Here is a 23450-nt window from a genome sequence, read left to right on the forward strand (position 1 = left end):
GTATCTGCATACAAGTCTGTCTGTCCACCAGACTGTAGATGCCTAAGTCATTCACAATTCCACCCTCAGCTCTAGCACAGTGCCTGGCTTACAGAAGGCTCTTAGGTTTGTTCAACCTAACACCAGATCCCTTAAGAGGTCCAGCACCAATTGCCACCTTTAGTTTCAGTCTCTAATTTTAGTCATCTAAGTCTGTGTGTTATACCAACAGGCAAAATATTTTCTTAATAAGAGAGGATAGAACACTAATTCATGTCACCCTTCTATTATTACTTATCTTAGCATGTAAACCCTTTAATTCAAAATTAATGCTGGAAAAGATTTAGAGAGAGAGTCAGTGGCCTCTAATTATCCTTGCTGGAGATCACTTACTCTTTCAGGAGTACACTTCAGTTTCCAGGCTGATCCAAAACACAAACCCTACCATGTCACCTGGGGGCTTATACTTCTTCATTACTTTTAGAATCTATCTGAGCATAATATACAAAACACTTTTTTATTTGATGGCTGCCAGCCAGTCCAGACTCAAATCTCACCAGTTCCTCTTGTCCTCACATATCCTATCCTTCCCTAATTGAGCCATTCAGAATTGCAGGTCCCCAAACAGGCCATGCATGTGGTCTCTTTTCTTCTTTTTTTTTTTAAGATTTATTTATTTGACAGAGAGAGACACAGCGAGAGAGGGAACACAGGCAGGGGGAGCGGGAGAGGGAGAAGCAGGCTTCCTGCCAAGCAGGGAGCCAGATGTGGGGCTCGATCCCAGGACCCTGGGATCATGACCTGAGCCGAAGGCAGACGCTTAATGACTGAGCCACCCAGGAGCCCCATGCATGTGCTCTCTTACCTCCGTGCTTTTTCACATGCTATTCCTTTTTCCCAGAGGGCCCTCCTCCTCCTCCACCTTGTAATTCTTATTTCAGCTCAGACCAAGCTTCCTCCAGAAAGGCTGCTCTGACATCTTCTGCCTCCATCCCATCAAATGTCCGGGCAAGGAGTCCCTCTTTGTTTCTGTAGTGTGTGCACACACTATGAGAGAACTTACCACTCTGCAGTCTGATCTTCTGTACCCTCCACTAGGTGCCCAAGGGCAGAAACCATGTGTTATTTGTCTCTCCAGCATCTATCTAGCCCAGCACTAGGTGGTGATTAACCAGCAGGTGATTAACAACAATCTAATACATGAATAAAAGAATTTTATTTTGTTAACATGGAAAGCCCAATGTAAACTTACAGACAAAAGCATACCCTCTTCCCTATTCCTTAGGTAAAAATGAATGCAAAGTTTTAAGCTGAGCTGTCCTAGGAAAACACAGTTGAAGGCCAGTTTGGGTATTATGAGACAAAAAAAAAAAAAAAATCACGTTGGGGCACTTGGCTGACTCAGTAGAAAGAGCTTGCGACTCTTGATCTTAGGGTCATTAGTTCAAGTCCCACATTGGGTATAGAGATTACTTAAATGAATAAATAAACTTAAAGAAAAAATCAGGTGGGGCGCCTGGGTGGCTCAGTCGTTAAGCGTCTGCCTTCAGCTCTGGTCATGATCCGCAGGAAGCCTGCTTCTCCCTCTCCCACTCCCCCTGCTTGTGTTCCCTCTCTCGCTGTGTCTCTCTGTGTCAAATAAATAAAATCTTTTAAAAAAAGAAAAGAAAAAGAAAAAATCAGGTGAAAAAAGGGCCTGAAATCTTTTCTGGCTGAAAAAAAGAGAGAAGGGGGAGAAAGGATGAGAGAGAAGAAGAAAAGGGAAAACAAGAGGAAGATACCATTGCAGATTGGTTAAGCAATAAGGAAATAGAAAACGATAGCTTCCTGACATTTGTGGCTTTAGTCCCTGAAGACTACTTAATCATTGACTTTAAGTGTATTTTTAAATGAGTGATCAATTACATAAGATTATCAACTGAAATAAATTTAGCAAGAGAAAGCCTTCCAATAAGCTGTCAAAAGGCTTGTTGTTCATAAGAAAGATCACATACTAAGCAAAATAACTCTCTAAAACAGTAAATTTAAGGAATCATACTTTTTTTTTGCCCCAAATGTCTGGAGTCCAAGTTTTACGCACCAGTTAAACAATGATTAATACACAGAAAAGTAATTTACTAGGAGGCAAACTTTTGTAGCAACTCAGTATCATTATTTGATATTGTCTCTGTATCTGACAAACTCTTACACTGGCTGAAATGGCCCTTAGCTTTTGGATGTACGCCATTTGCCCTTCAATGCTATCCTAGCTAATGTATAAAATTCCCTGCCTGACTCATAACAGATATCTAACTTTTCTCTTCTGGAAACCAGTCCACTGAACAGATCAATTAGGCTAACAAAAAAGGAAAAGTGAAATTTAAATGGACAGTCATAGTATGCGAGGAAATGCTTTGATCTTTCCAGGTACAGAGCATAGTTTCTACTAAAAGTCCAAAGCATCAAGAGGAAAACCAATGAAGGCCATAAACAGATCTACGGTATGGACAGAAAGACAATGACTACAAATCAGAAGAGAGTGAAGGCAGCAGGGGGAAAAAATGCATTAAAACTAAAAGGAGTGGTTGGAAGAATATAATAGAGCATATGAAACTCAATCTACTTTTAGATTGTTATTTTGCCCCAATAGAAAGAGCTTGAAACATAAGACAGATTTGGTTTTAAATCCCAACTAACCAGTACTTTTCAGCTAGTGACTATTGGGCAAACAACTGAATCTCATTTCAGACACTGGTTTTCTGTAAAACAGGGAAACACTACTAATTCAGAATTAAAAGGATTAGTGGTAGTGAAGAATTAAACAGATTGAAAGTAGTGAAAGTAAATAGGTGTTCAAAGTATAACAATAAAAAGAAGAGCTAATGTATAGAAGGCCTACTTACACAGGCATTCTAAGTATTTCACATATGTTAGCACTTAAACCTTATCAGAACGGGGTGAGGTAGGTGCTATTCTTAGGCCCATTTTACAGATGGGGGAATTGAGTCACAGCCCAAGGTCACACAGTAAGTGGTAGAGAAAATGGTTCAAATCTAGGCAGTCTGGCCCCAGATGATAGTTACTACTCATAATAATAATAATGATAATTCTTAATTTAGCTTGAATATGAGTTCTCTTTCAACTTGACTTAATTGTCCTTTTGTTCCCTCCAAAAAGATAACCTCTAAAAGCCACAGAACTCTGGTCTACAGTACATCTCCGCTATTCCACTGCCCTTGTACGAATCATTCCACAATTATAGGCCTTCATTTCCTCAGTTCTTCAAAGTGAAACTATCTGCCCTAGGTTATTATACTTTTTAATACAAGATACAAGACAGTTTGCCCAAAAGCCCTTTCTTCCCAGAATAGATGCAATCTCAGGATAGAGCTGGTTATACAAAAGGGGACAAAAAAAGGTTTCATGTCAAGCAGGTATGGTACTTTAGGCCCTTTTTGTGGCTAGTGACTATTGTGGTAGGTCTGGGAAAGAATTCCAAATTACCCTTCTCAGGTCATACTTCTGAATGGGAGGAAGAGGTAACCAAAGATGAATAAGGCCATTTCTGGCCACACATTGTATGTGGTCTAGTTGGAAATTATGCCAGAGAGCTTTGACTCTGCCATTCACATTCAAAGGTCTTTCTGACAGTGTTATTCCCAGAAATAAATAATTTATTATTTAGGATTATTCATTTGTTGTAAAAAGATTTACTGAGGACCTACCACATGCTAGGACTTAATCTAGGTTCTGGAGATACAGTGGTTAAAAAAAGAAAGAGAAAGAGAGACAAAGACAAAAATCTCTGCCCTTATGGAGCCTACATTCTGGTGGTGGTGGGCAGGAGGATTACCTTTCAGTTCAGTTCAGATATTTATTGAGTACTGAGTATGTGCTGAACACTATCCTAGGTAGATGCTAGAGAGTATAGACATCAGTAAAACAGCCTATAAGCTACTTGACAACAAGATATAGAGAAGCCATTTACCTAAACGAGTAATACTTAAAACAAGAATGTTTAGGGCGCCTGGGTGGCTCAGTCGTTAAGCATCTGCCTTCGGCTCAGGTCATGATCCCAGGGTCCTGGGATCGAGCCCCGCATCTGGCTCCCTGCTTGGCAGGAAGCCTGCTTCTCCCTCTCCCACTCCCCCTGCTTGTGTTCCTGCTCTCGCTCTCTCTCTGTCAAATAAATAAATAAAATCTTAAAAAAAAATGTTTAAAAAGCAAGTAATCATAAGATATGATATATATAGTAATACTAGAATATATAAGGTACAATAATAGAGCAGGCCGCATGGATGATGTTTTTCAAGGACAAATAGATTTCTCAGGTGAAAGAAAGGAATGTGGTAGACATCTGTCATTGTTTTGGGCAGCCTAGTATCATTGTATAATTTCCCACTATTTTAGTATCTGCTCCTTCCTATCTGGGGAAAGAAGCCTGGCTCTCCCACCACAAAGGTTCATAATGCCAGATTATTGTTTTCCCTGCCCCCCACCCCCGCCTGCATCCAGGGCTTGAGCAAGTGTGTGAGGTTCCAACAATCATATCCACCCTCCACTTGGAATTAGCAACTAAAGATTCAAAGGAATGAGCATGAGGCCCTTCTCTGGTAGCAGATGAGATGGTTACAGTCTGACAAGTGGCAGCAGTACTTGCTATTACAACATACCCAGCACCTAATGTTAGTGTCAAGGGTGCAAACAACAGCATCTAACTCAGTGGTGGTGTCAGTGACATACTCAGTGGACCTCCCTGGGGCACGACTGAGCATTATCTTTAGTTCCACATCCTGAATTTGGTCCCCCTGGAGATTCTGTGAAATCTGCCATATCCTTTTAATAAATTCCACTTCTGATTAAATCAGCAAGCATTGGTTTTTATTGCTTACAATTAAGGCCTTTATTAAAACTGAACAGGAGAATCCAGGCAGAGGGAACAGTGTAAGCAAAATAACAAGAGGCCAGTTAGTTAGCTTAGTGATTCAGAGAGGAGGCTCTGAGGCTAGACAGATTTGAATCTGAATCAAGGTTCTATATTTTACTAGCTATGAGACCTTCCTCAGTGTATTTAAACTCTCAAAGCCTTGATTCCTGCTTAGCAAAGTGGGGACAGTAGTGCGTATTTCTCATTAGGTTCTTTTGAGAATTAAACAAGGCCATGATAACTCATTTAAAGCTCTTAATATCTGATACAGAACAAGACCTCCACAGATGATTGCTTTATTAACAATAATGATGATGATGATAAGCATGGTATTTGGGAGAAAATATAAGCAATTTGATTCTGCCGGTGTTTAAAGCGCAAGGAGAGGGGTGGTAGAAAATGAGGACAAAGACCGATTATGAAGAAGTTACATGTCATATTAAGAAACTTGAGCAATGGGCTGGGATCACTTATGGTGATTAAATAGGAGAATTATATTGAAGTATAAATATCATATTAAATTAACTAGGAGAATGATATAACCAGGTTTTGCATTGTATATATACCCTCCGCAGCTAGTTGAATAGCTCAACCTGACCACTGTACTCATACACTGTAGGAGGTAGTAATATACATTGCTATTACTGAGTCTTGATGTCATACAAACTGAAGCAATTTCTTTCTTTTTTTAAAAAAAAAGATTTTATTTATTTATTTGACAGAGAGAGACACAGCGAGAGCGGGAACACAAGCAGGGGGAGTGGGAGAGGGAGAAGCAGGCTTCCTGCGGAGCCGGGAGCCCGATGCGGGGCTCCATCCCAGGACCCTGGGATCATGACCTGAGCCGAAGGCAGACGCTTAATGACTGAACCACCCAGGCGTCCGATTTCTTTCTGATAAATACAAACTGTCCAAAAGTGTGCATATACATCATTTGTCAATATGTCTTGCAACTGGATCAGAAGGGGCTGGGTCTATACTTGAAATTATATAGCTTCTCCTTTGTCTGATCTGAGAGAAACTTAACCTTTGGGGGAGGAGGGAAGTTTATAAAATGGGAAGGAGGAATGCATCCTCAGGTGACCAGTAGAACTATGAACCACATTTGCAAGTCTAAGATTCTTCTCTGACTTTTATGTAATAAAATATCACCTGCTACTTTTTACAACATATTGTTTTGCCCAGGCATCTTGACCTAGAGTCCATATTAAGTTAAAGATGAAAGGCTTTACTGCCAAGTCAAGAACAATCAATACTACCATTTTTGCAGTATGTGGTATTTCTTGCCAAATGCTTATAAGCATTACATTGTCTCTGTTAGCACTAATCCTCCTGGTGCTGATTAGACAGTTTTACAGTTAGTGTTCAGTTCTGCTTTCCATTTATCATGGTTGTCTACCTGTTTAGTCTCATCTAATTTCCACCACTATTTCCTCTCTCCACCCTTACTCCACACCCATATCTACCTCCAAGAAACACTCTTTGATCTAATTTTGATTTTCCCACTAGCCTACCGAAATCAAACCAGAGTCACTGTGCAATTCAGAATGAGTGCTGAAAAGGACAATGTATGGGCTTGCTGAGGGATGCTAGGGAAGGTGACAAAAACAGAACCCAAAATGTGTTCTGTATCCACTGAATGCTTTATTTCATTTCTGCTACTCCCATCTGCTTTGGCAATGCAGCACAGTTTAATCAAAAGAAAAAAAGAGCACAGACTTTTAAGTCAGACAGAGCTGGGTTTGAATTCTAGGTCAACACTCAAGAACCCTATTAGGTTGGCACTGTTATACTCACGTTACAGATGACGATAGAGAAGCCCAGGGAGATTATGTGACTTGTACTGTGTATGTGCATGTTGTATTTGGCATGCTTTCAAAAATATCAATGTGCAAGCAATATAAAATTGAGCAGTCATGTCTTTCTATAGGCCCCAGTCTTATTTTCACTTTACTCGGTCATTTGTGGCTAGGGCTCAATACCTACAAAAGATCCCAGAGGATTAAACATCTGCCAGAACTGGACAATGGCTGTTTCAGGGATTCCCTAGGGTCCCATCTCTGCATTTGCTTTTTGAAAATAGTTTCCATTCAGCTCAGTTCTGAGCGCTACCGTTGCTGTGTATGTGGCAACATGGCACAGGATAATTCTGGCTCGACCTAGGCCACTCTGATAGGACAGGAGGTAGCCTTTTGCTTCAAGCATATTGGTCCTACCTGTACCTTAGAACTACCTGTTAGAAAAGGTTGATCTGTGACAATGTGCAAATCTTCCTGATTACCAATGTCTTGCCAGTCTACAGACCACGTCAGGGAAGCTGGTAAATGTATTAACCTAGAACTGACGAAGTTCTCTCTGCTGTTTTTTAAACATTTTGGATAGATAATAAAAACAATATTAATAATAATGATAGCCAACTTGGAGCACAACTATATGCTGATTATTAAGCACTACTAAATCAAGTTTTTTACATGCATTAATTTAATCCTCTCTCAATAACACTACGGTTTATTACTATTTTGATTTAAAAGTTACAGCCCTTTCTTCACAAAATTCAGAGAACAGAGATCATTATGTGAGGTAGATATCAGTTTCCTGGAGGCCAGAGCCATTTTCTGGTCATATTCTTTAGCACAGCACCCAGGCCTTTTTTGGCAATACCTGAGCCAGGCAGATGGGCACTTTGACTTCCCTCATCATAGAATTGAAAATACCAAATGCCTGGCTTGGTTCCAGACTGCTTTGGGCTTTTGAGGGCCACTTGAACCCAACAAAAATCATGCTTGGGCTGGAACAGACACATGAGAAATAGTCGCTAGTTTGGTTCTGACAAGGAGTACCAAGTAAAGTACTCAAGTAAAGCGTCATATAGAATCTAAGATCTCCATTCAAAATAGATTCACATTCTTTTTGTGATATGACAAATAATTTAAATATGGTGAATTATTTCCCATTTTAATCTGTCATATACTTGACTTCAGAAGAATGCTAAACCCAACTCACACATCTGTTTTCATAAAAAATAAGTGATCTCGTTTGTGAGATCCATTTGTGAGAAATGGAGCAATGTATGCAGTAATTAAATATTAAACTCAGTCAATGATAAAAAACTTTATGGTTTATTTTTTTCTGTAGCTATTAGGAAGCATCTAATAGAGTAATATCGCCAATTCTACTATTTTCAACTTCATTTGAAAGATGTCTCATTTTAAAAAGTTAAAATATTTGAAATATATTATGTTTAAGAGCAGTACCAGAGCAATACATCTATATAGAATTATCTCAATGGCAAAGAAGGGGATAAAGTAAATATAGATGTAAAAAATTCTGTAGTTACCATTAAATGTTAACTTTATAGTTATCTGGGTTCATTTTTTGTCTTTATACTTCTTTACATTTTCTAAAATGAATATATATTATTTTTATAATCATAAAAATGGTTAAGTGAATCCCTTCTAAATAGCTCAACCAAAACTAATATTAAAGATCTACAAAACAGCAACTTATTTATTTTATAAGTTTAATATGAGATAAAGATTATTTTATGTTCTCAAGGTAGTATGTGAAGAAAAATAATACTGAAGCATCCCAAACTTTGGAAAATACCATTATGGTCTATAAATTATACAAATATGTTAATTATAAAATAGTATAAAAATATATTTTACATAAAGAAGCCACATAAAATGCATCTGTTTATTTCTTTGTTCTGTTTAGTCAAAAGCTATCTTGTTCACATTATATTATAAGCTAATATGAACCGTGTAATCAGGAAAGAATACCAGAAAACTGTTTGAATTCTATAAACCACTGCATTTGAGAAAAGCCCACTTTGAAAAGTGAGACTTCTCAAAAACCTTGGAAGACTGGAAGTAAGGAACAGGCTTCATTTTATAGCTAGAGAAACTAAGTCACAGAGCCATTTAAAAAAATGTGCTCAGGGGGCGCCTGGGTGGCTCAGTTGGTTAAGCGACTGCCTTCGGCTCAGGTCATGATCCTGGAGTCCCGGGATCGAGTCCCGCATCGGGCTCCCTGCTCAGTGGAGAGCCTGCTTCTGCCTCTCTCTCTCTCTCTGCCTGCCTCTCTGCCTACTTGTGCTTTCTCTCTGTGTGTCAAATAAATAAATAAAATCTTTAAAAAAAAAAAAATGTGCTCAGCAACATACAAAGTGAATAGAAAGACAGACTGGAATTTAGTTCTGACTATTCTACTGATTAGCTAAACCATTCAGCCCTGCCTTTGTGGACAAGTTGAAGCAACAAATTAACTTAGAAACTAAAACCAGTTGAACAGGATAGGTTTGCAGGCAATACACCAACAATTCAGTATAATAATACCCAACAGCTAGATTGCTTTGTGTTTTTGGTACACTTTATAACTATTCATTAACCCACACAACATCAATGGATGGTGGGGCTATATTGTTAATGCAGTTCATACAGAATGAATAAGTAAAAACATACTGTAGGATTATAATGACTATAAAATCAAACGAGAAACCTACAGCAGAAAAAGTCCAATGCCTTCCTCCAATCAAACTTCAATCCACAAATGAAACAGGATAAGTTGGTTGAAATACCAAGCATCCTTTCTTTTTCCTTATTATTTCCATTAATGCTTCCCAAACTGAACATAACATCCCAAAAATGATAGATGAGACTGAAGAGAACCTAAAAGCTACTCAGTTCACAGAGACGACAACATCTAAACTTTCCCTAGAATATTTTTTAAGGATTACACCTTTAAAAACCATTTCCAAAATCAAAAGGAACTACAGAATATGATGTTCTCCTTATAATTAACAATGCTACTCGTAATTTCTTGTTTTTGCTCACATACATCAAGTAAAAGCACTCGGTTTTTAAAAATAAATAATAAAAGTCTAGGGGCACCTGGGTGGCTCAGTCGTTAAGCATCTGCCTTCAGCTCAGGTCATGATCCCAGGGTCCTGGGATCAAGCCCCTCATCGGGCTCCCTGCTCCACAGGAAGCCTGCTTCTCCCTCTCCCACTCCCCCTGTTTGTGTTCCTTCTCTCGCTGTGTCTCTCTCTGTTAAATAAATAAATAAAGTCTTTTTTAAAAATTAAATAAATAAATAATAAAAGTCTAGTAAGATTCCTGGTAATATGCCAGCATCTAAGACTGAAACAAAAGTTACAAAAATGAGTTATCTAAAGAGTCTACAATTTACTAAGCAGGGTTATTTAATATTCTCCAGTCAGGTTGAAAATATTCCTACCTCTATCATTTTCCTTATGACTAGGCAGAATACACTCCTTTTTCTAATTGAATAAATTTCCCCTTCCCTCAGAGCTTAACTGTCTCCCGGGCAAGGATATCATATAGAACAGCTGTTATATTACCAGTATAAAAGCAATCCCATCTGATCTAATTGCAAAACATATGGACAGAATGAAACCAAATTTTGGGGGCTCTGTATCTTTAAAGGAAGAAATAATCAAAGCTCTTCTATTGGTAAAATCTGTGAACAATGCTATGAATTCAAATTTTGCACAATTTAAACAAGATATATTTCACTAACCTACTTTAATTAAGTGCGTGTTTTACATCTCCCAAACAGAATGATATGGATAAAGAACCAGCTCCGTTTTCAGCTTTTGCTAAGATCTCAGCTAAATGACCCCTAGAGGTATCAAATCTTAAGATATGTTGATCCTACCCTATGTTTAAGATTTGTCAGGCCTCAGGAATCATTTCCTTTCTTGGGTATTGTCTTCAGTAATCTATTTTCTTTAGAACCACAACTAATGAGAGCAAATATCTCTGATGCAGATCAAAATAGCTGAGTCAATGTCAAGAATTAAAAATTAAGCTAGCCCTGGTGATATCACCTGATTTGATCTCACATATATAAAAGCTTACCAAGCTTATCACAACTTTTTATTCATTTTTTTCCATTTTATTCATTTATTTTTATGACTTTAAAATTAAAATTGGATGTATTCATTGGAAAAAAAAAAAACCTTGGAAAATTCAGAAAAACACAGAGGTAATTTAAATGACCCATAATCCCATTACTTAGCTTTAGCCACTTCATATTTTGGCATATTTCTCTTTTCCTACGTATATTGCTACTAAACATAATGTAAGCATTTTAATGTCTGCATAATAGTTCAGAGATTACCATAATTTCTTTATCACAGAAGTTTAGAGTAGAAGAATTCCTATTTCAAAAATCTTTACTGAAAAAACAAAGCCAGTATATAAACCAAATGAGAGTGGAGCTGATTCAAGTGTGGGCAATGATGTAGGGATGAGAGGTGAGGGTTGGAAGGAGGGCCCAGAAGTAGACCCACTTGGCCTCCTCAGTCCCTATACTGGCTCCCAAACACATTTGAGGAACCACAGGTCCCCCCGAGCAATACAGTTTAAAAAACACAAATCTAGTCTACCTCTCTCGTTTTACAGATGAAATTCCTTGCCCAAGATCACAGAACTGGTGAGAGAACTGATTAAGAACATTGGGTCCCATGGCTTTAGACAAATGCTCAGCTTCTCCAACTTAGCTACTTTCTACAAAAGTCTTCAGATGTTCATTTGCCTACTACTGTTCTTCCTTTACTAAGATAAATAGAAGGAACAAAGTTAGGTAACAAAAACTAAATGATTAATTGCTAGATCTCAAAGAATTTGCTAGATCTCAAAGAACTCCACTCGCCCTAAGTAAGTTTCATACTATTCCTGTGAGTAAAGGGTAAAATAAGGAGAAAAGTTCATTTCTAAACTGAGGAAAAAGGCCATGAGATTACATTATTTTCCCCAAGAATACACTGTCAATATAGTATAGCAACAAACCATTCCCTCTTCTTCACTCAATCATTAAATATTTATTGAGAATCTGTTTTGGGCTGGACACTGGGGACATAATTGTGAACAAAACAAACAGAAGTCCCTGCCCTCATGGATTTTATAAGCCTGATGTGTTTGAATAAGCTATTTTACCTTTCTGAATCTCTGTATTTGCCATCCAGAAAGTAAGGATAATAATACTGAACTATTGCATTGTCGAAGAGCTACATGATAGGTAACTAGGCATATAATAATATGTGCTCAGTTAACATTGTTACTATTCTGGCCAAAGTGTCAAATATTAGATTTCAAATGAGTAGTGATAGTTATCAAGTCTCTGTGCTACTAACACACTGATTTGAGGCAATACACCTGAAATAGTATATTAAGATAATTCCAAACAGATTTCTACACTAGAAAAAAAGTAAATAATATATCAATCTGAAAAAAAGGATATTTACATGAGCCCTCCCAATCAAGTTCTGTAGTTCACCTTGTCATCTCCATCACACTTACTTTCAATGACTAGTGGGCTCTTTCCTTAACAGTCAGCCCCACAGAGTGCCTGGCAAAGAAAATATAAAGAAATCCTCATCTTCAAATACCATTTTTCCATCCTGCAATTATGGGCAGCAAAATCAAAGATTTATATTCAACAAATGTAAACCTAAAAGACAACAGTTTGAAATACAAAATATCAAATGTGAAACCCACCAAAAACCTGTAAAGGTTTGGTCAATATTCACCAATAAAAGTACCAATAAAAATATCTTGGTCAATATTCACCAATAAAAGTACTAAAAGAGGAAAGAAGTTAAGCTTTTATTCACTCATATAATTCCCAGAACTCAACAAAATATGGATGTCACAGTCTTGGAGACTCTAAGAGCACCTTGTAAACTGTAAAGTGCTGCATACTTGTTAATTATTAGAAGCATTCTGTTCACTATTAACTTTAATTAGATTTCTACAAAGGAAATTCTGTCATTCAAAAGATCAAACATTTGTTTCTCAACCAAATTAAACCTTTTATATTGGTATGCAACCCAAATCCACCTACCCAATAAAAACAACTTATATTATTTATAAATAGAAAAATAAATTTGCTACTTATTCAAAGTACTTAATTTTTTTGAAGCAGATAACTTCTGTTATGACAGTTTTTTTCTGTATTGTTCCTCAGAAGAAAGAAAGAAAGAAAGAAAGAAAGAAAGAAAGAAAGAAAGAAAGAAAGAAAGAAAGAAAGAAAGGCAGAGAGACAAAATCTGGGCAATAAAAAAGAGCTTTTCTCTCATTATTTTCATAAAGAGAGAATTAATACCATGTCCTGAATACTATATAAATTATGACACTTTCTTCTCAAACGGGCTTAATAATCTAAATTAAATAGACTAAAAACAAATCCATAGGAAAAAAGTCAAAGTCGCAGAGAAAGACAGACAGGTTTTGTTCAGAGTGCGAAGTGTTCAACCCTTTGCACCCTGTTACCAGGCCATCTTCAAGGACATCTTTTGTTCCTCCAGAAAGACTTCTTGGAAGAATTGGGCTTTGAGGAGGCACTGAAGGAGGACAAAGTGGTAAATTGTTAAATAGAGAGGATAATTTGATTCCTTAAAGAACATGAAAGAATGGATGGGGCTAAGAATAAAAGACAAGAGTGAGAGGGACATATAGAGGAATTTAAAGTGAAAAAAATAAAAATAAAGTGAAAAAATGAGCAAGGAGAACAGAGGAAAGGTTTTGTTTTGTTTTGTTTCTTAATGAAGAAAAAATAATGGGGAAAGGTTTTTTTGACAATAATGCTTATCTGTGAAACAGTAGTAGCATTACCAGAGGGATTATTTTGACACAAATTTATCACATGTACTTAGAAGAAACATCTACAAGGATAATTTTTTTGAATAAACCTTTACTGTGATCCAAACACATATGTGTCCAAACATTATCTTTTTCATCACAATTTTCAAAAATCTCCCTTCAAACAGACTACTAGTGTAGTCTGGGTAGTTGTTTCCAGTGAAAAACAGATAAACCAAAATATGTACTTGAAGAGAGACAGTGACCACAGAAGAGGTGCCTGTAACATAATCTCAACATTAGTAATAAAGATTTTTATATCACATCTACGGTAAATAAACAAAAATCAAGATCAAGGCAAAAAGCATGAATTAAAGCTCTTTATAACTAAAAATATCATCCAACACTGTCTTTCAGCTAAACAAGATCTTATATTTCTATTCTCTTCTGATCTACCCATAATTTACCCATCAGTAAAAACAGTACTGTGATACTTTTTTTCCATTCTTTTTATAAGGGTGCCAGGACGTCTGGAAGTTAATGTATACATGTTTAGAAATTTTGAGATGAAAAGTAATGCACACTTTAATTTAATGGGTCTTTAAAAAAAAAAATCAAGATAAAAAGACCTAGTCAGATTATTTCAATGTGTAAATTTTCAATTAGCCAGAAGGCTTCCTGGGGTCATAATTCAGAAGATTTGAAACTAATGTTATGGAGTTTAACTATGCTATTCCAAAAACAAATCAGACTAAGGAATTTCTACATAAAGCTAGGCACTTAGGCCAGGCATAAGATACAGTAAATTTGAGAAGTCCCTGGGCCTGGCCCTAAAAAGACTATAAACTTCTCCATCATAGACCATATTAAAATCTAATCAAAGGAAGAATTAAAACTACAATTTAAAACCACAGTTGTAAAACACTGTAAAACAGAAAATTCAAAGAGGTGAATGAATAGCATACAATAGAGTGAAGGGAGTAACTTCACTCAGTAGAACAGTAGAAATTTTCTCAGATTAGTATCCAAGGACCAATAATTTTTAGCAAAATGGTTTCTTTCTCTTCTCTTCTATGTAACTATTTCCTTAAATGCCAATAATATGAATTCTGGAATCAGAATGATTAAGTTTGAATCTAGGTTCTGCCATAGCTGGGCTTCTGTGAGCCCCAGTTTCCTTATCTGTAAGATGAGGATAATAATAGTATCTAACTCAATTGTACCTAACTGTTGTGAGGATTAAATAAGTTGATATATGTAAGGTGCTCAGAACACTGCCTGGAACATAGTAAGTACAATATGTGTTTGCAATTACTGTTACAGTGGTCCATAAGCCCTCAGACCTGATGCCAAGTACCGGGAGATCCAAAAACCAAAATTCTTTCTGTAACTCATTTGGCAGCAAAACCTGACCCAAACATATGCAAGGCTATTTACAGTCTTTATTTATCCCACTCACTGTAAATATACATGCATTTTGCTGCAAATATCTTCATGTATTTGATCATAGGATGCTGCCCCAGACTTCATTGGGGTATATTTATTAACTTCCTAAAATCCAGAAGAAAAACTTAAATTCTGAAACACATCCAGCCCCACAGGTTTTGGATAAAAGATAGTGGACCTACATTATCTCTGGAGCCTGAACAACTTCTATGTCCCTAAAACAAATGATATCTTCTTAAATAACCACAAGCAAATAACACTCTGTACCTAGAGCAGAGAATTTTAGGATGAAGAAAACATTACCCGGTAAGAGGAATTCTTAATCTCAGGAAACAAACTGAGGGTTGCTGGAGTGGTGGGGGGTGGGAGGGATGGAGTAGCTGGGTGATAGACATTGGGGAGGGTATGTGCTATGGTGAGCGCTGTGAATTATGTAACACTGTTGAATCACAGACCTCTACCTCTGAAACAAATAATACATTATATGTTAAAAAAAAAAAAAAGATAGTAGGAAGAGAAAAATGAAGGGGGAGAAATCAGAGGGGGAGACGAACCATGAGAGACTATGGACTCTGAGAAACAAACTGAGGGTTCTAGAGGGGAGGGGGTGGGGGGATGGGTTAGCCTGGTGATGGGTATTAAAGAGGGCACGTACTGCATGGAGCACTGGGTGTTATATGCAAACAATGAATCATGGAACACTACATCAAAAACTAATGATGTAATGTATGGTGATTAACATAACATAATAAAAAAAATTTTTTTTAAAAAAGGAAAAAAGAAAACATTACCTGGTACAGTTAGAAGGGCCCTGCATTCCCAGAATGTTCCTTTCAAACAAAATCCATTCACGATATTTTATTTACATGTTATACTAGTCAGAATTTTCAAGCTCTAAATTCTAAGGTTTGCTTAAACAAAGCCTATTCTCTTAATTTACATCATAAATAAATGATTAAGTCTCTTTGGGGGCATTAATGTGCCCTGAATCACGCATACCAAATCATCACAGAACTTTTAAGCTAGAAGAGACCCTTGAGAACTAAACTATTACTCCTTCCCTTCCAAACTATTTTATCATCCATAAATTTACTCTCCTCTATGAGGTAAGAATAACCTGCTCTAACTTGTCCTTAGACTCTGTCTATAGGAACACCCTGTAGGTGCATGTGAATAAACTGGGTGGGGTATGCTAACAGACTTGGGATCTAAAAGGATGGCTTGAATCTAACACAATACATCAAATGTCTCAGTTCATACTTTAGAAAATAACAAGAATTTCCCAGTCCGGAATGAAGAAACACTCATCTAGTACATGTTTTGTTTTTTAAAAAAAAAACGGCTTAGCTATCTTAATGGATTCAATGAGTCAACAACATAATGTGGCTGCCAAAAACACTACTGTGATTAGGAACTAACTACATCAACAGTAGCATAGCATCCAGAAGGAACGAGGTAACTGCCCTCTCTACCGCAAGCTAGTTAGAGCATATATGGAGTATTATGTTGAGCTCTGTGCTCCACGCTTTGGGAGAGACGCAGAAAGACTGAAAAAGTCCAGAAGAGGACAGTGAGGGAATGTGAAACCCTGTCACATAAAGAACAGTTGAGGGAGCTAAAGTTATTTAGTCCAGACTCAGAGGGAACACGATCACTATCCCCAAGCCCCTGAAGAATTATCATGGCACAGACAGAGCAGACTTGTTCCACATGGCTCCGAAGGGCAGAACCAGAACCAGTAGGTGTTAACAACAGAGAGAAAGATTTCAGCTAACTCTTGGAAGTATTTCTTAAAATGTAGAGCCACGCTAGGAGGTAGTGGCTTCTAAAGTCCTATCTAGCCCTAAAGGTCCATAGTTTAAAAAATTGAACACTTGTCATCACCTTAGTGTCTTACTGCCTGTAACCACCATCCTCTGGCATCACAGCCTCTTCCTTAACTCTTCTTAAAATGGCCTACCCAGCCAACCAATCAGCCAAATGTTTTGCCAAGTCTGGGGGAGGAAAGTGCCTGTTTGCTGGGCAATTAGTTTCAGTTTGCAGATCAGTGTCCTTATAAACAAAAGAGGGCCCTAATTGAGGGGCAGGCAAGAGCTCTCAGCTAGACCTCTATGAAAGAAATTCTTATTAAATCAAAGAGCAGCTAGAAGACCCATCTAATCACATATTATCAATGGCATTCAGTCCTTACAGGAACATTAAAATATAATACCCAGTACAACCATCTTCCCAAATGCCAGAGAATCCAACTCTGCAAGTCAAACTAGGTCTCTCAAGATCAGCTGGAAGCTTTCCTTCTGTCAAAGAGATGTGTGTACTGCTTGAAGTAGACTAGAACACATGCTCAGATAAAAAGGCCATCCTTGATTATATCATACTGTAAAGCCAAAACTACGTATCAACAGGCCCACAAAGTTCAGTTCAGCTGCTAAGAACTAGACATAGCAATCCATAGTGAATTCACACAAAAAAAGTAAGAACTGTGTTAAATTTAAGACACAGAACAGCTACCAAAGTTGGACAGCCTTCTAAAACTTTTGTCACCCAAAGACCATGATAGACATAGGTATATGTTAGTTCATGGAAGTTACTAAAGCCTTGAACAGTTCAGATGGCACATATTAATCAATCCAGCTTTACTTCACTTGAAATTGGATTCTTTGAAACTCCAGCTGAAGTATTGGAGAATATGTCCATGATGGGCTTAACAAGAACACATTCTTCTCTGTGCTTTTTAAACTGAATCCCAGAAGCAATCTAAATGTCCATAAATAAGGAATTGGTTTAAAAAATTATATTACTCTTATACCAAAAAATGCAACTGTTAAAAGAAGAATAAGGTAGATCTTAAGTATGGACGTGGAAAAAAAATTCCCAATATATAGTTAAGTGAATACAGCAAGCTGTAAAACAGTATGTGTAGAAGTATTTTGAGTTTTAAAACTATTTTTAAAAACCGTCTGTGTATGTATGTTCATATATGTCCAGAAAAATGTCTGAAAAGAGATCAAACTGTTAACAGTAGTAACCTCTAGGGACTGACTGGAACTAGGAAGCAGTAAAGGAGTGACTTTCACTTTTTCCTTTGTAGACTTCTGGTTGTTTGTATTTTTTTTGGAAGTAAAGGTTGACTTTGTGATTTAAAAATAACAATACAAAAATAATAAAGTTAAAATAATATCAATTACATGGACTTATTTATCATATACTAACCATTCAAAATGAGTGACCTTGCTACTACTTAAATGCTACTGTGTGCCTCAAACTCTGGAAGATTTAATTCATCCTTTTTCTATTATATTTTACTACAACAACAACAACTAAGAAATCATCACGTTACTACTAGGTTTCTCAAAAAAAAATTGTAGTCATAAGGATAACTAACACACACAAAGTGCTTATTCTGGACCAGGAACTGTTCCAAGCACCATAAATGTATTAACTTAGTTAATCTTCACAGCAATCCTATGAAGTAAGTACTATTATTATCTTCATTTCACAGTTGAAGAGAGGTTAAGTGACCTGCTCAAGATTACAGGGTTAATAAGGGGCAGAGCTAGGATTCAAACCTAAGAATGGACTCCAGAGTCCATACTCTCAACCACTATGCTTCCTGTCTCTTAGTAATATGACAATCTTTCTATACCAAAGCCAAAAAAGGTTACATTCAAAATCCAGCTGGTTTATATACTCCTTCAAGCTAGAAGAGATGCAAACTTAGCTTTTTATGGTTGGAATAATCTGCATTCCTACTGATGTTAATGCCATGCTCCAACCCAAGATTCAAAACTGTATTAAGACTCATAATCATGTGGGAAAACTCTCTACAAATTCAATTATAGTCCAAAGTCCATACCTGACTCTACAGCAAACCACTGAGCCTAACAATTAGGTCAGAGATCCATTAATGTAAGTACAGCTTGGCAAATAGTTTGGACAAATCTCCAGCCCAACTTTGGCAAAGGAATTCAGAAACTCTTGTCTAATGTCTTGACAAGATAGTTTTTATTTGTTTAGTTCCAGGCCCACTTTAGATTAAAAGGAGACAAGAATAGGAGTTGTCTTTAACTTTGCTTGAAGACTTCAATCAGCAGGAAGAAGAGCCTATTATTTTCTATGTGGACTCAAAACAGATACTGGCATTTATCAGCATCCTCCAAACTGAACATTCTAACTTAAGGAGGAGAAAATGGGCATCCCTGCTTAAATTGTATATTTGTCCAAACATATTGACCTTGTAAGTGAGAAAGAAAAAAAATGGTGCAAGGAAGGGATTTAACCTAATTTATAGGCATGCTCAACCTAGATACACACCTGTCCCAAATGACCTACTGAATTCACTTATTTGCAGGGAAAACATGGATTACAATGTCTTTTTTTTTTTTTTTTTGCCTCGGCTGGTCTGTCCTACAGTGGTAAACAAAATCCTCACTATCTCTTCCACCTGTCACATGCACATCTTATATATACATATATAATGCACATTATATCTATATGCACATTATACACACACACACACACACACACACACACGGAGAAATTAACAAGGAGACGGAAGCTTCGGAAGGCATCCCTTATACTCAGTTTTTGACCTATTGGTTGAACGAGGTACTGTTCTGGCTTTCAAACTTCCCGAAATAACCCAGGCGGAGAGGCAGGGTGAACGAACCGAACCCAAAAGTTTGCGCCCATTCAGGGTCTCTGACAAAGGCCAGAAAGCCCCGTTTGGAAAGAGATACGATGCCTTCCACACCGCAGCCGCACCCCTCCCGGGGAAGCCCAGCCCAGGGGGGACAAAAGACTTTCCAGACTGGGGAGGGGGGCGCGGGCGAGCTGGAGCTCGGACCTCCCCCTTGGGAGTCGAAATCCGGGGAAACTTTGGGGCGAAGAATGATCAATTCCGGGCGCTAGCCCAACCCTGGAGGCAGCCGCGGGGCTGCGTGCAGCCGGCGAGGGGCGCGGGGACTCACCTGGGGGAGGGGGAGAGGGGGCCTCGGTGGCAGGTGGGGTGGGCGGGACGCTGCTGCCGCCGGGGAGCTCGGGGGCCGGGCTCAGCCGAGTGGTGGGCGCCGGGATGGTGGTCGCAACGGGGGTGGTGGGCGCCGGGCCAGTGCTCGTCGAGAGGGTGGTCGGCGCGGGTCTGGTTGTCGCGCGAGGGGTGGTCGCAGTACGGTCCACCGCCGGAGGGGCGGTCGGCGAGGGGCCGAGCGGCGCCTGGAAGGTGGTCGCGGCGGGTCCAGCCGTCGCCCGAGGAGGGGTGGTCTCCGGGGATTGGGCTGACGAGGACGCAGCCAGGGGCTGGTGGACAGGAGTGCGCGGCGCTCCGGTCGTCGGGGCCTGGGCCGTGGGAGTCGTCACCTTAGGGAAAGGGCGACTGGGCTCGCGCCCTAGCCCCGGGCCCGGAGACGCGTCCACCTGCCCCGCGGCCCCGCCGCCACCGCTGACATTCCCCGCCGAGGTTGTTGAGGCGGCGGCGGCGGCGGCGGCGCAGCACAACAGGGCGAGGGCGCCCAGGCTCGGCAGTCTCCTCATGGCGCGCTCGGCTCCGCCATTCATTCATTCAGTCATTCAGTCGGTCGGTCAGTCATCTTCTCCTCCCTGCACTCGGACCAGGGAAGCCGCCGCAGCCGCCAGCGCCACCGGGCGCACCATCGCCACCTCCCTCTGACAGGCGGCCGGCCCCGCGGGCGGGCCCCAGCGCGGAGGGAGCGACCGGCAGAGCGCGGCAGCCCGCCCTCCCCGACTGGCGGCCTCGCCCGACCAATAGAAGGCCACGCTGGCCCACGTGACCCGCCCGCTTCCCGGCCTCTCTGTAGCTCCGCGGACCAATCAGAGGGCGTCGAGGGGAGGGGGCGGTGTTAAGGCGGGAGGAGGGTGGTACGAGCCCCTCTCCAGCCCTTCGGGCTCGCGGCAGCTCCGGCTTTGTCTGCCCGAGGAGTGGGGCGCGGGCCGCGGGCATCGGGCGACGCGGAGCAGACAAAGGACGCGCCCCGCGCGGCAAACGCCGGGCCAAGTCGTCTGCTCCACTGGGCGGCTAGCGCGACCCGGGGCGGGGAATCCGCTCTCGGGAGCTTCCCCGCCCTCTTGAACAATGGGGCGCCGGCGCCGCACCCGGGCTCCGGTGGAGACTGGGCTGGAACCCCCGCAATGGGCGAGGGCGGCAGCAGCGAGCATGTAGAGCTCAGCATTGCTTGTGCTGCCCGAGAAGGCCTGGCCTCGGCCCTGCGAGGTCTGCGCTGCCATTCCCATTTCAGGGATGGGGAAACTGAGGCCCATGCTGAAGGCGCCACTGAGCCAAGACCCACGCCCGGACCAGACACCTGCTGTAGGCCCCGGCGCTGTGCCAGGCAGGACGGGAGTACTAGAGACCCGCCCGGAGCCGAAGGTGCAAGCTTCCTGTATAATGGAGACAGAATCACGTGCACATTTTACTCTGACCCCGCACCCCCAACCCATCCCCAGAGGAGAATAGGCTCCGACGGGGTTTGAACCTCAGCGTCCTGTTTCCTGCTGAGTGGTTTTGTGGCCTGAGCGCAGTTTTCTCACCTCTAAAATGGGCATGATAGACACGGAACACCCCCACACCTCCTGTCACAGAGATGATGTGAGAATTCAGTCATGTACTGAAAGCGCTTAACCCAGTCCCCGGCCCGCAGTAAACCCTCCTTAATGCTAACTACTCGCAGTGTACTGGGTTCGGACAAGCCCCACGCCACAGCCCTGAAGTGTCCCCAGCCTCCTGCCTACTGCAGGGACTGGGGTGGGTCTGATAGCAGAGCTTGGCCCCCCGTGACACCAAACCCTGTATAAAGCTGGAATTCCGACGCGCAGCCTCGCACCATCTGCCCAGAATCCAGAGCCTGCTCAGGCGCTGCAGCTTCTAGGGAGAGGCAGGCGGGACGGGTTTGTCATCTGACAGGGCTTAATCCCAGCCCCGACGCCAACCCATTCCTGGCCTCTCCTACGTGATGCTTGCCTTTGTGCATGGTTTCCCATTAGTCACTGTCCTCCAACCAGAAAGGCAGGATGAGATTTGTATGTGAACTTGGGTATATGTTAATTTAAAAATGCATTTATTCACCTGCCTGAGTAGTAGGTGGGGAGAGGATGTGTACACGCTTGTGGATGAGAGCATAAACATCTTTGTGAGTCTGTGTGTGTAAGTATGATATGTATTTGTGTGAGTTTATGAGAGCTAGTGTCTATTTTTGTGTATTGTGTGTTTTAAGTATCTGCACATGTACTGGTGTATGTTTTATGTGTATTTTCTGCAGGGTTTGTTTCTTTTTATTTGTGTATATGGGTGTGTGTTGGTAGATGTGTCTATGTATGGAAGAGGACTGCAAAATGAGAGGGGTGTGTGTAGGTGTTCTGGTTTCAGACCAACATTTAGCAAGGGGAAATCAAGATTCTGTTTTTACTTCTCTTGGGGAAGGAGGTGGACAGGTCAGCCCCTTCCCCATGTCCTCCTGCTGATTCTTCCTAGCCTTTCAAACCCCAACCAAAATACCATATCCTCTAAGAAACTTCCCTGGATCTCTGAGTGGGAATTAAACACTCCCTTCCCATTTGCCCATGGCCCTGGGGTTTATTCATTGATTATAGTCCCAATCTATCAATCTATCTCTCTCCTGTCTCTCCTAAAAGGATTAAGAATGGCTTTCAGAAATATATACAACAGGATAAATGGAACTGCCCACCTGGCTTTTTACTTCTCACAGGCATGCATCAGCCTTAATACTAGAACTTGCAATTTATGTGTCTGTCTCTCCCATTAGGCTGTTCTCTTTGTTCTTAGTGCCTAGCAGGGGTAATAACGTGTGAGCACTAATCCATGCTGATAAAATTGAATTAAATTGAAAAGAGATCCTGTGGTGCCATGGAAAGAGCTCATAACTTTAGAGTCAGACAGATCTGGCTCATGACTTTGCCAGATGTGTGACCTTGGAGGAAATCTTTTACCTCTCTGAGTCTCAGTTTTCTCATCTATAAAGTGGGGTCAATAAATTCTGTCTCACTTATTTGAGCTGAGGATTGAAGAGAATGTTTTCACAGAGCCTGGTATACAGAAGGTGCTCGACCTGTGTAGGTTTGTTTTTCCATTATAGCAATGCTAACTTTGAGCCTTGGAGGCTGAAGGATCACAACAAAATCCTCTGTGTCATAGCTTCCCCATAGCTTTCCCAACAGGTGAAATGGCCTGACAATTGCCCTACCAGCTATCCGCAAGTGATAGCTGAAAAATGCTGGGCTGGTCCTAAGATGTGCTAGATCAGAGATTCTCTGGCAGGAGGAGAGAAAAATTTTTTTTTAAATTAAAAAAATCAGAAACACCTTAAATATCCAGTATCAGACAAAGGTATTATTACGTCTGTTCAATTTAATCATATAAAGTCATTGTAAGGGTGGCTCTGAAGACAGTATAGTTAAATATTCAAAATAGATCACTGAGCTCTTACTGTGTGCTAGACTTTACACTAAAAGCTACACATAAAATATTTTGTTTAATCCAA

General features: G+C 40.4%; 1 protein-coding gene across 1 annotated transcript in view; it reads right to left on the bottom strand.

Moving 5' to 3' along the window:
• MEGF9 (multiple EGF like domains 9) overlaps positions 1-20671 on the bottom strand; it is an 85700-nt gene extending 65029 nt beyond the window's left edge. The window contains exon 1 of the mRNA XM_045883024.2: positions 19908-20671. Within this exon, the coding sequence (XP_045738980.1) occupies positions 19908-20493 (586 nt within the window). The 5' untranslated portion in view covers positions 20494-20671. The remainder of the gene's footprint in view (positions 1-19907) is intronic.
• Positions 20672-23450: the final 2779 nt, after the last annotated feature.

This window comes from Mirounga angustirostris, unplaced genomic scaffold, assembly GCF_029215605.1.
Source record: "Mirounga angustirostris isolate CCGP_5_RB_7025 unplaced genomic scaffold, mMirAng1.0.hap1 SCAF_15, whole genome shotgun sequence".
Lineage (NCBI taxonomy): Eukaryota > Metazoa > Chordata > Mammalia > Carnivora > Phocidae > Mirounga > Mirounga angustirostris.